Source organism: Amia ocellicauda, chromosome 12 (assembly GCF_036373705.1).
Source record: "Amia ocellicauda isolate fAmiCal2 chromosome 12, fAmiCal2.hap1, whole genome shotgun sequence".
NCBI classification, from domain to species: domain Eukaryota; kingdom Metazoa; phylum Chordata; class Actinopteri; order Amiiformes; family Amiidae; genus Amia; species Amia ocellicauda.
In genome coordinates this window covers 23,260,704-23,273,886 of record NC_089861.1, presented here as the reverse complement: position 1 = coordinate 23,273,886, position 13,183 = coordinate 23,260,704, and the positions used below count along the sequence as shown (strand labels likewise).

General features: G+C 51.6%; 1 protein-coding gene across 4 annotated transcripts; it reads right to left on the bottom strand.

Moving 5' to 3' along the window:
* Positions 1–304: 304 nt before the first annotated feature.
* Positions 305–12,274, bottom strand: cdc42ep2 (CDC42 effector protein (Rho GTPase binding) 2). Of its 4 annotated transcripts, none has more exons than XM_066718773.1 (3): positions 12,178–12,274; positions 3,547–3,749; positions 305–3,201 (listed from the first exon to the last, which is right to left on the bottom strand). In XM_066718773.1, the coding sequence occupies exon 3, from the start codon at positions 3,197–3,199 to the stop codon at positions 2,468–2,470; it is 732 nt and encodes a 243-aa protein (XP_066574870.1). In that variant the 5' UTR covers positions 3,200–3,201; positions 3,547–3,749; positions 12,178–12,274; the 3' UTR covers positions 305–2,467. The 4 variants fall into 4 exon arrangements, with proteins under 4 accessions (XP_066574870.1, XP_066574871.1, XP_066574872.1 ...); XM_066718774.1 differs by lacking the exon at positions 12,178–12,274 and adding an exon at positions 11,853–12,006; XM_066718775.1 differs by lacking the exon at positions 12,178–12,274 and adding an exon at positions 7,173–8,604.
* Positions 12,275–13,183: the final 909 nt, after the last annotated feature.

Genomic DNA, 13,183 nt, shown 5'->3' with positions numbered 1-13,183 from the left:
ACATCAAAGTGACTTTTGATGTTAGAATTACATTTTTGGAAACTCATGTGCTTCAAAAACGAATTGACTTTTAAATAATTGATTTCCCTATGCTTTAGTAACATACCCTCACACACACGTACACACCGTCACGCTCTCACGGGAATACACTTGCACACAGACAACAAGACACGCACATACACACACTCCGACAGTTAGAAAAAGTAGGAAGAAAAGCCAGTATAAAAGTCAAAGGAAAAGAGATCAAGGTGAAAGACAGGAAAGATGGATGAACGTAAAAAATAATCTCAAGACGCAAAGTGAATCAAAGTTTTACTGGACAAAATCATTTATTTTCTTGTTTTTTTTAGAAAGCGTTTGATTAATCATCAATTACAGTTTCCAGGACTGGACTGGCTAGTGCGTGCATCTATTCCTGCTAAGGCCCCAGTATAAAAATATCCCCACTTGTTAGAAAAAAAACTAAGAATACAGTTTGCAGTCTCTATTGCAGAACGTGGGAGCGCCCAGTAAGATGTGGCATGGCGTCTCCATTGATTGATAATCTGTGCAGTGTTTCGTCCAAATACTGTCCCGCGTTCCCATCAACTCAGTCACTTAAATAGTCTGACGTCCAAGGGTCTCTGCTCCCATAGAGACACACAGGAAGGTGTCAATAGGGATATGAAGGGAATACGGTCGGTCCTCCTGGGGTGATCTGGCCCGAATTGATCCCTTTACGGTTCATAGTTCATGTCCAGCCGTCAAAACTATTCCTGGATTCCAATTGACGTTTGTCTGGCCCGCTGCCTTGAACTGACAGGCGATGGGGTTTATTGCAGTCGAGATCAGTTGCGATTGACGGAGGCTGGGCAGAGGCCTGGGAGCGAAGCAGTGCAAGTCACAGGCCGGAAAAATCACTGCAAGGGCCAGTTCCCCTCCACCCCATCATCTTGAACCCTCGTGTCGCCCAGGAACGCCGCACCGCTGTTTGTGCGCCGAAAAAGGAAACCTCACACCGACTGCTAATGTCTGATCACGGAGACACCATTACACGTCAGTCCCTAGACCTGAGAGAGGCCATTTGGCATTGTATTGCTCCATGGATACAAAATAAATATGTAGAATAGAAAAATTGTGCAGGGAGAGGCCGACACCACATTTGTGCCTAAACTGGGTGAGCACTCTAGACTAGACTCCAAGGACGAGCCAAGAATTGTATTTTTTTATTTAGGTTTTTGCAGTACAGATCGGAGTGTCCCCCATTGCAGCCCAGCTTGTACCGGACCAGATCAGACCAGACTGTGCTGGACACTGCAAGCTTCTTACCCAGACTGGTCTTGTGCCTCTTGGAAAAAATACTCTGTTGACTAACGCCCGTCGCTGTGACTATTGCTGTGTCCGAGAAGGAATGGACAACAGTAACAGTGCAAACCAGATAAACTGCGAAGTGCCCTAGCTGGTATACAATACAGTACTATAAGGCAAAAAATATATTATATATACAGTATATATATACACATACACACACACGTTTTTGCAGACATTTCAAATGACAGATCTTGTCCTCAGGGTGGGGAAGAAAAAAAAAAGAAAAAGTAGATTGGTAATTGAAGATTACAGTGCAGTTGTGTGTGGGAGGGTGAAGAAAGACTGCGTATGTGAGGGGGTGTATTTTCTGCCATAAGGAGTTCAGCAGTAAAACCAGAAAAAAGCCCTAGAAAACACATCGTAATTAAAATGTACAAATCTAAGAAAACTATGTAAAAAAATTGTAGTTGGATCTTTCTGTTCTGTCCCAATTAACCACCATAGCAATTTAAATGCCGTATATACAATATTAATAATAATATATCCCAGGATGTTAAGACAAGCTATAAGGACTTTGAAAGCCACAGTCTGTGGGAAGGAGCAGTGGCTCCCAGCTCTGGTCCGAGAGGAGGGGTAGGTCTTGGGCTTTGTGTTCCCACTGAGCCTCCAGGTACTTCCGTAAGTCAGGAACTGCGTCTCTCCAGAACCAGGGCTGCAGACCGACCGCTGGAAACAGTCAGATGCTGCGAGTCTCTCTCTCCCTCTCCTTTCCCCTTCCCATTCCAGAGAGATTTGCAGGTAGCAGAGGTCCAACCCCAGGCCCAGCTAACCCAGGAGAGAATCCCTCAGACTTCAGCACCTCCCACAGAGCAAAACAATCTAAGGACAGGTGGGTCTCCAGCAAAATCTGGACCGTGGCTCTGTCGTGTGCGAGTGTGTGTGTGATGTGTGTGTGTTCTATGTTATACCAGTGGGAGAGACAGACAGGAACCAAGCATCCGCCACGCAACAAAAGTCTCCTCCCAACACAGATGGATCTGACTCCACAGAGAAGAGAATGATGGGTGGAAAGACCAGGGGAGGCAGAGGGACAGGGAATCTGGAGATCGGGGAGGGGATGGGGTGAGATTGAGCGCGTGTTTGTCCAGCTACACCACCCCCAGCCTCCTCCTCCCCATCAGGTGAAGATCTCCTGCCGGGCGCTGTGCAGACAGTTGCCATTGAGGCTCCCCACCTGGTGCTGGTCCATGATCTGCAGCACGTCGTCCAGGATGGAAGGGCCCAGGTCCAGGTGCAGGGAGAGCAGCGAGCCGGCGTGGGACAGGTAGGGCTCCTCTGGGGCGGCCTCCTCCGGGGGGAAGGGGTCCTGGAGGCGGGCGGCCGGGGGAGTGGGGAGCGGCGGGGCAGTGGCTTTGTCCTCCAGGTGCAGTCTGGGAGGCTTGGGAGGGGGAGCCTGAGTCAGGGCGGGAGGGGGCGCCTGAGTCAGGGCGGGAGGGGAGGGCTGAGGGGTGGGGGCTGGGGCGGACGGGAGGGTGAGGGCCTGCACCCCCCCGATGACAGGCAGAGAGATGGCGTTCTTCAGCAGGGGGGAGCTGTCCGCGCAGGGGCTGCCGTTGCCCGGGTGGCCGCAGACGCTGGAGGTGCGGGTGAAGAGGAAGGGCTCGCCGTACTGGCTGGAGCGCTGGGACAGGCTGTGTCCCGTCCGGCCCGGCAGCAGGTGGAACTTGCCCTGCAGGAAGGACAGGTCCCCGAAGACGTCGTCCTCGCCGCCGCTGCCGCCGATGTGGATGGTGTGGCGGAAGTCGCCCAGTGGGGGGCTGATCATGTCCGACGACAGCAGGTCCCGCAGCTTCTCTTTCTTGCCCTTGCGGCTGCCCCGCTTCAGGTAGATGGGCGCCTTGGCCGACATGCCTAGAGAATCCAGGGTTTTGATTTAGTTTGTGGTTGTTTTATATAAAAAAAAAAAAAGTATTATAATTCTCACTATGATCAGTTTAAGGAATTTATTTAATTGATGTATGTAGAATATCAACAAACTTCTCCTCAGATAGAACAAGATAGATGGATCTCTCTCTCTCTCTCTCTCTCTCTCTCTCTCTCTCAAAAGGCACAGATCAGAGGATAAGTTTAAAAAAATATCAACCAAGCTATTCCAGATTTTTAATGAATTATAGATCTCTGTCTCTCTTTCTCTAACTCTGGGGAGGAAGCTGTTTTTCCAGGAGCAGAAGGGACAGAATCAGGACAGATCCTTGCCTTGGCAGGGGTGGGTAGGGGGGCTCCGAGTGGTGGATTGACTAACAGAGGTGGGGGGGTGGGGACTGCTGGTCTTCGTGTAGCTGCTCGAGAACGCTTCTCTCGCAGGGCAGGCTGAGGCGGGCGGTGCGGTCCCGTGGGGAAGGACTCCGGTTGATGAGGGCTGGCCGTTTGGATCAAGCCCAACACCCCCTCGAACTGACCTGCGGGACAGACAGCAGGGACAGTGGGAGTTTAATATCGTGCATCAAATGTGGATTGAAACGCTGCCCAGCTTTAACGCTCCAATACCAGAAAGGTGCGAAGGGACAACAATATTAAATAAAAACAGCAATCAACATACAAGCTCTATTGCTCTGATGAAGAACAGAAAACAAGCTTAACCACAAGGCTCTGTTATTTTATTTTACTTTCGTTTTCTTCTGCCCCCCCTGCTAGAAATGACCCCCTCAGGGCATCAACAGGTTGGGTGGGGGGCTTCAACTGGGCACTGTCATCTGGGCAACAGCAAGCAGGAGTCACAGGAGTGTGGGCTAGCTCTGTGACTCCTCTAACACTTAAAATATATAATTTTTTTAATAAAAAGAAATTGGAAAATAACGTGCCACTGTGATCCCATGCAAAGATGTTTTCGGTTGTGATCAGTTGGGGTAAACATCACCTCTGCTGGTTTGCATGGCAGTGGGCCACCCCCCCTGCCACCCCCCCCTGCCACCCCCATGGGAGAGAGAGCAACTGTCAGTCTGTGGTCTAACAGACAGCCTCAAACTGGCAGCATCCCAACAGCAAGCACAGTACACTACACAGCTGGGGCAGGAGGGCGGGGGAGTGTGTGTGTTAATGCAATTGTTCTGTTGAGAGAAATCACACAAGCTACAGTCTTTCCCTGCGTGTGTGTTCATGTGGGGAGGTGGGGGGAGAGTATGCACGAGTGAGAGTGTCATTAGAGTGTGTGTGTGTCTGAGTGAATGCATGCAAATAAGTGTGCAATTGTTTGTGTGCAACTATGAGTGTATGCGTGTGTGTGTGTGTGTGTATGCGTGCATGCGTGCAACCATGTCAGTCTTGTTAAACCCCTCATTACAGTAGTTCAACTAAAAACCCATCCCAATTGCCCTTTGTTGCTGAGGGAGATTCCAGGAATTCCCGGGGAGCCGCTGCGCTGACTGCGCCTGTTCTGACCCGTCTCTGCACTCTGTCTCTGCGCACGGTGGTGGTAGGGGGGGCAATGTGACACAGGTCGGTCTTGGCTGGACAGCAGGTGGCCTCCACCCCACCTGTGCGCCGTCTCCCACCCAATAAGAGCGGTGCCTCTGTGATCGGTGCCCTGCCTGCACACGGGCCGAACCCCCGAGCTAAACAGAGAGGTGGGTGCGAGAGCCTGGCATGCTTAGCTCGTGACATCACCCATCTGGGGTTTCCAGCTTGAGGGGGAAGGGTGGGGGGGGCGCAGGTTGCACGCAAACATCTCCCTGTGATTTTCCTTTCAACGCTTGTCTTGCTCTCAAGGAGAAGGATCACAGCACTGCGACCGAGGATATCACAGTAGGCGTGGAGCGATGGTTCCTTTGGCACTCTCTGATGTATGCAGGATAGTGTTCTACAGCACAGTCCAGTACAGCAGGGTCTGCAGCCCTGGACAGAGTAAACTTCTAGCAGGGAGAGAAGTGCCAATCTCTACAGTGTGAAACCAGCACTGTAAACAGTTGTGCATTGTGTGTGGTGATTTCAGGGCATCTGACATAAATAATAATAACCTAGATTTCCAATGGAAAAGGGTTTCTCAGGTAAACCGTGGAATCTGTTTTCCTTGACTTGTATTAACTTGATGCTGCAGAGATTTTTGCATACATACATTTTTTTAGCACGCAATTCCTGAAAGCAGGGGGAAACATGGTCAATCAAGTCAACAAACAAACTGTGCTGCCTACCCGCCAGGGGGCAGAGTGGAGCTCGCTGGGTCTTCAGTGAAAGCCAGTGCGAATGCCGTGCGTTTACAATCTTATTCAACCAAAACAACTTTCACAGAACTATCTGCCACTTTCGGACGGCTGAAAAGCAGCCCGTTCTACAGCGCGCCAACACCCAGCCCTCCGGGGCACGACGAAGTGACGCCCCCCTCTGACAGGGGCCGAGAAACGTGGGAGCTTGCCCTGGGTCCCGGTTACACGCAGGCTCTGAACCGGACTCGACACCGACAGTCAGGGGGGCTCTGAAGCTATGCAGATGCAGAGGTCCGAAAAGGGAATATCGCGTCTCGTTATGTAACGGCAGTGAATTTTGAAAATATATTAGAAATATCAAAACAAGTTATGTAACTATTTTGCAGTCAAGTCTCTCGCACGGCCTTGGCAAGGAGAACAATACGGCACTGTCCCCCCCACCTCACCCACCAGCAGCTGAACTGCAAGCCGCCCGTGTGCGATTGTTGCAGTAAAGAGACAATAAAGAGACATCAGATCAGGTAACCGCCTGAACTCTGAAACGCTTTTATTGTTTTACACAGAGTGATAAAAAAAACAGCTGTAGAATAACGCCAGAAAAGATTGCATATGAATTGATACTATAAAGCAGTACACGGAAACTATTGCAAATAAATCAAACTGGCTAGACCACAGAAAAATGGACCTACCGGCGATTGCCATCATGGTCAGATGCCACTTTCTACTGATGAAGTGTCGGGTACAGGTGTGTAATCGAGGTTTCGCAGGCAGGTCCACGTTTTGATTTGGGAAATAAGATTTTCAAAATAATATTTACTGTTACACGCGGAAGTTCGTCGGATTGTGACATTTGTATTGCGAGGACGACGGGATATAAACGCACACGCACTGAGTCGCAGTGAGCTCGGAACGGCGCCCATCAGAACGCTTCAGATCTGACAGACGCACTGGAACGGTAGAACGCACTATTCTTAAATCCGCAAAAATACATGAAATCTCAAACCAAGCCGACTGCAAGCTTGTTTTTTCTCTCCTTAAGACTTCATTCAACTTTTGAAATCTCTGACCAACACGCCGCGTCAGGAGCCTGTGACTGCTAACCCTCTCCAGCACGCAGCCCAGCCGCCCGTCACTTGTTATTAACCGAACCGGCGTGTGGGCTCGTCTGGACTCGGCTCGGCTCGGGCTGCCCTCCACCTCGCATTTCGCTCATCAATCTGTAAGGAACCGCGTCCATTGCCGGTGTTGTTCTTCCGCACAGACCCAAATATACAGCCTTAATCTTTGCTACGCCTCGTCGGTACCAACGCATTTCAAACCCCAAACCCATGCAGTTGCGTGTCTTGGCCCAGGCTGTGTATTGCAGGGTTATTTGTGGTTAAAACACTTGATACAAGGTTGCACAATAGCCTACCGCAAAATACAGCAGCCCACTCCCCTCACCTGCCCAGGTCTGCAGCGAACGACACCGCAGACTAGGCAACCGAAAAATGCCTGCCATTGCATAATTAAAAGCATTAAATGATACACAAACTATACATTAGATTTTTTTTTTACACCATTAACATCCGACTGGTGATGAAATTCCCAAATGCACCCCCCCCCCAACACACACACCCCTTTCTCACAAATCCCAGCGTGCATGTATTTTTAATAGGATTCATATTTAGCTAGCTAGCTCACCAAACATCAGTTACCTGTCCAGCGGGCTGCCGTCCGGATTATAAACCGGTCCCACCTTAGTCCTCTGAGGTGAAAAGAACAAACTAGAGGCGGTGAGACGGCTGGACCTCCACGGACCGGACCGGACCGGACCGGGCGGCGCTGCAGGTGCGGCGAGCCGAGGCGCGCAGGAGTCGGGCTGCAGGGAGACGCTCCTCCCGCTCTCCACACCGTCACTCAGCCGGGCCAGGCGCTGACTGTCCGGGCAGGAGCCGCACTCCGCCACCCCTCTCCCCCCGTACGCGCGTCTGTGAGCTCACGGCGGCCGACTCGCAGGGGGAGCGGCGCGGGGTGAGAGCCAAGACACGGCGCCGGACTGCGCACAGGGCGCGGAGCGCTGGGAAAACACGGGAAAAGCGTCCACACGCGTTTTGATCGCCGGTGTGTCCCCTGGTCTGGAGCACTGGACCTGTCAGTTAATGCTCAGGCAGCACTGATGTCTATTAGTCATACCAGTGTTTTTTTAATTATTGAATGGATTCCTATTGAGAGTCGGGCGTGTGTGCCAGTGTTTCCGTCCTCCCCCCACACCACCAGTTGTAAACAATCGCGAAACTCTGACCCCCCCCTCCCAAGTTGAGCAACAACGATCTTGCAGTCTATCAGTGGTGCTAAACTGAAATTACGCTATATTGGGCAATCCCTGCCCTGGTCTTGGAGAGCCCAACACCATTCCGGCTGGCGTTATGTGCGTTTTCCACTGTTAATTACCATTATTACCAACCCACCCACCCATCCATGCAGCAGCACTGGACAGCTATCCGGTCCAACAGCTCAGCCAGGCCGCCCAAGTGAGAGTGAAACCCACCGGCCTCCTTTCAAACACAACACCCCGGTGGTGCGCAGCACTGGAACCGAGACTCTCACTGACTTATTTGACTTTGAAATGGCTCAGCTTGCAAAGAGACGGATACTTCTATGAGTATGGATTTGCGTTCCCATTGAAAGTGACCCTACTGTTTTAAAGTGCTACAGATATCAGTTCAATCGGAAACTGGGAGAGCTCAGGCGGGACAGACACTAGCAGGGCTGAGGCACCGGTATGCGCCACTCCGCCTCGCCTCTCTAGCTCCGCAGTTTCCGCGGCGCCGGGTGGGATCGCACGCCGCTTCCTCGATGCTGGAACTTCCAACACGGGAACATTGCGTCCTGCGCTGTAATCTGCGCCGCACACACTCCCCACTCCCCCTCTCACACATGCTTTAACTCTCCCTGACTCACACACAGGCAGCCCACTGCTCCAGCCCATCCTCCCAGTCACTCAGCTGCTCTGATCAGCTGGTCTGGTGGAATTTCAAACTTCTCTGCTTTAAAACAATGATGTATGTGCCTAAGGCATACACAAACCAGGTTACTTCACTGAGAGGGGAGGGGGGAGTGGCGAGGAGGGAGAGAGAGAGAGTGGGGAAAGGAGACGGATATGGTGCCAAGGAGAGAAACGATTACAATAAACAATAACCACACGACGCCGCAGTGCCTCCAGGAGCTGAGACAGAGATCCCTGGATCAGATGTATTAAACTCGCTCAGGTTTCCCCTCTCTGGGAGTTGAAAGCGTTGGCACAGGGAGGCTCTGCTCAGCACCCGCAGGCAACACCTGGAGAGCAAGACAGAGCTGCCATCTACCACACACTCTCATTCTTTTGACAGATTAGGGGCCCCCTTAGACACTAGCCTGCTCACACACAGCCACTCACACACTCGCACACACACACACATAATCGTGCCTTGCTAGACACACAGACACATTTGTAAAAATTCACACACGGATAGAGAGACAACAGAGACACATGGAAACAAACAGACACACACACGGATACACACAGAGAGAGAGAGAGAGAGAGAGAGAGAGAGAAAGAGACACAATCAGATAGAGACACGGACACAGAAACACTGAGACACAGACACACACATAAACCTCCTGGAGAGGCAGAGACACACAGAGAGAGAGAGGACACACAGACAGGGACACACACACACAGGCAGACAGAGGCATATTCCCTAAGGAAGGGAAGGAAGGAATCCCACCCAGCCGGCCTCCAGCCCTGATGAGCACCACAGAAAAGATCGCTGCTCACAGCCGCTCTCCGGGGGCCACTCAGGGAGGGCCAAAGTTAGCTCAACACAGCCTCCCTCAAGGGTCACCCCACATCCCTGTGTCTGTGATTCTGTTTTGGGGGGTCATTCAAATTTAGAAGTTAAAGGAAACTCTTCTCCTGCTCGGGGAGGCGGGGCTCACAACACTACTTCTTTGTGGCGATCTTCAATGCGTATATATATATATATATATATATATATATATATTTTTTTTTTTTTAATGCCGCAGTGTGCCATGTTGTAACATAGTTTAGTTTGTATAATGTTAAAGCTGTTCTGTTGCTATTGTTAACTTGACGGGCCAAAAGAGGAAGTGCAAGCCACGAAAATAAATTCATGTTTGTCTGTGTACCGATTGGTCAGCAGCGCGTTCTGTCCGGGGAGTGTCCTGTGATCTCCATATGTTAGGGGTCAGCAGTCAGCATCACCGCAGCGCACAGGACGAAGCCCCCCTACAGCGCAACATGATCTCAAAACCTGATATCCTATATCTGGAAAAAAACATCACCTGTTGTGCATGTGGCTTCAGGGGGGGCTTGGAGAATGCCCCCCCCCCCCCCGGACCGTTTAACCGGGGAGGTTTCACAGCAAGCGAACACAGATCACTGTGGCTGTGCTGTGTGCGGAAATCAATATCCCAGGGAGGAGGCCAGGGTGCCCCCCCCTCTCAAGCGAGGCTGGCCGCCAGCCACGCTCACCCCTCGCAGGAGCCAAGTCTCCCGATCTTCCTTCCCAACTGTAAATAAGCTGCTGACGCCGAGAGACAGATAGAAAAGGGGAAAAGTGTGGCAGGGAGTCACGGAGCCTTGGAGACGGGTGTCTGTGGAGCTGGGGAGCGGAGGGGACATCAAGTTTACCAAAACAACCCTCACCTCCAACCACTGCCCCAGCACACCCTACACCCACCCTCTCCATCTCCCTCTGCACTCTAGTGTACTCCAGGGCCAGACTGTTAAATGCTCACCTACTATGCTGATAACTCCGCCCACACACTCGATTAGGCAGTGCCACCTGGACAGGATGCCAGGCGGCACACACATACACACATCACTACAGGGCAATTCTAGCAAGTCAGCCTCAGTAGCCTGTTTTGGGGCTATGGGAAGAAACCGGAGCCCCCAGAGAAAACCCACCCCGCTACGGGGGAGAGCAGGCCCACTCCACACAGGCCGACATACCCAAGGCACAGAATCGAACCCGGGGCCCAGAAGCTCCCCGATTCTCCACCCACCCCAACTCTGTACCTTTCTGTCTGACGGCTTGGGAACAGAGTTCGAGAGCCCCACAGAGGGGCTGTTAAAACCATGGCCTCGGGACCCTCCTGATCTGACCATGGCAGCAGAGCCACTGACCGGACTGTCCTCCACAGTCCCATGGTCTCGGTCACATGCCTGCATCTGAACTCTGACCTGGACTGGTGGTCAAGGAGTCACTGTCATAGTCAGCTGTCAGACGTGATCTATTTCTCAAGTGACCACAAAATTAAATAACCATAATGTATTCATGATTTTCCAGGTTTAGCTGCTATTAAGTATTGGGTACTTGTACAAACCATTATATTGTTAACTCCCATTGAAATGCATGATGCAATATGTTTATTTTGAATGTGATCCACAAAGCAGAATTCAATCAAATTAAAGTGTATTATTGTTATTATTAACAGAATAATAATAATATTTCAGACCGAAAAGTACTGTTTATCTTGGAGAAGGAACAGCCGCAGCGCACACGCCTCGATGCCTTTTCAGGAAAATCTCCTTCACACAGCTGCGCAGAGACGGCTGCGCAGAGAGTCTCACACCGCGCTGGGGGAGCAGACAACCTGCTTGGACTCCTTCCCAGTCAGGGACATTTTTGGTCTTAGTCTTCTCAACAAAAATACATACATACCTATATAAATAAATCAAAAGGGAATTGCACTTTTTTGCAACTTGGATCATAACTTATCCCCACTCTCACGCCATCAGTGTACTGGGACAGAGTCGTATATAATGTGCAAGCATTAAAAGCACAGTTGCATATCATCATCATCCTCATCCTCATCCTCATCACAGTGGTTGTGGTAAAAGACAGTCCACTCTCCAAGAAGCTCCCGCACGGAGCCCCGGCCCAAGTCAGCCACCAGAGACCGAGGGGGCCGGAGCGCCTCTCCCGGGCCTGCCAGCCGGCCAGCGCCGCACTTAACCCCACACAGCCCGGCCCCGCAGTCCCTCCTACCCCGCAGAGGGGGGCGCGGTGTCGCAATAGCCGGGGAAACTGCGTAGCTGGCGTGAGTAGGGAAAAAAAAAACACTTTCTGCTGTGTTTATATTGGAAACCAAGTCTGGTTTTATATACACAAAACGAGTTTGTTTCCATAGACTTGGTGGTGACCTGGTTCATTTAAAGAGTGAGACAACAACAAGAGCGTATGGTGATATTTAAAATCCCCCCCCCCACCCCCAAGCAAGGCACGGGCAACTTCTTGACAAAAACAGGGTCTTGCAGGGCAGCACTTCACCCAGAGCGGCACTGTGCGGCAATGTAACCGTCCCTGCTTCACTAACCTGTTACAGTATCCTATATATAGCCAACTGCGCCCGACGCGCCACTCCGCAGAGAGCGCCTTTACAGCGGCGCAGAAAGTGCGCACCGCTGAATAATGCAGGCGCCGGGACCGGGAGACTGGACCATAAATCACACGCGTTTTCTGTCTGCTCCTCCTGGAAAACAACTGGAAAAGGAGGACGCTTTTTTTTTTGATGCTGACACAGAATAACAAGCCCACGCCCACTCACATACAGCCACTACAAGTTGTGAGAGAACTCCATCTACAATAAACGAATACAACTAATATACATGGCGAAAGTGGGGAGAAAAAGCCAAACTGACCTGTGAGTTGTTGTCCTGCACCAGAGGGCAGTTTAAATCGCGCAGCTAGTCCGTTCCCGCTGGCTCTATGATTGTGTGAGAGAGGGGGTGCACTGGGCTGTTCCAGCAGCGTCCGCCCCCCCCTCCTCTCTGCCCCTCCAAGCGCTTCTAAACGGTCGCTTGGGAACGGGCTATTGTTCCGTTATCTGGAGAGGGGGGGCGGTGTAACTGTGGGTCCCGCCGGGGGATCAATAGGCTTTGTTTAACTGACAGGGCGCCGAGCCGAGCTGCTGCCAGCGCCGCCTCTCTTCTGCTAACCTCTCTGGGTCAGAGAATATGAACCCAGACACCCCGGGTACAACAATGCGGGTATTAATTACAGGGTATAACTGCTGCCCCACCCCGCTGCCCTCCGCCAACGCTGTAGACTGCAAAAGCCAAAGTCTTGAGAGTGAATTGCAGCAATCTGAAGAGAGTTGGGCAACTTCCAACTCGAACGCTACTCACTCCTGATGGGATTTTATTGCTTTTATTGTATAACAATCATAAAAAAAAGTCCCCAGCGGAGTATGGTTTACGCTACTGCCAATCCACCTTCGCAGCTGTGGCCTGGCATTGACTGTGCCCACCTCTCCCCACCGATTGTGGGCACCGTCCTGTATAGGTGGCCCTGTGGACCGGTGCCATTACCTCCCGCTGTGTCGACAGCCGTTACGACCCACGACTTGCCAGGCTGATCTGGCCCAGTGAGAGTGGGCTGTCAGCGTTTGACAGCTTTGTCCTGTCCTTCTCAAAGCAGGAAATGCCGCTCCCCCCCCCACTTCCAAGTCCTCACAACCGTCCACTCCAGACAAACATTTGAGAAACTCATCTGCCTCGGAGACCGTCACAAGACCCTTAAGAAAGAGCAGATCCTTCCCTGTGCACGGTCTGTCTGAAAAAGCCGTTCCCTTCACCAAAAAATCATCTTAACCCCCTCCTTCACCCCTTCTCCCTCTCCCCAGCTGGGGCTTGAGCAGTCACCAGC

Excerpts from the sequence above, each read along its gene's own strand:
- cdc42ep2 (XM_066718773.1), bottom strand. The coding sequence starts at position 3,199 with ATGTCGGCCAAGGCGCCCATCTACCTGAAGCGGGGCAGCCGCAAGGGC.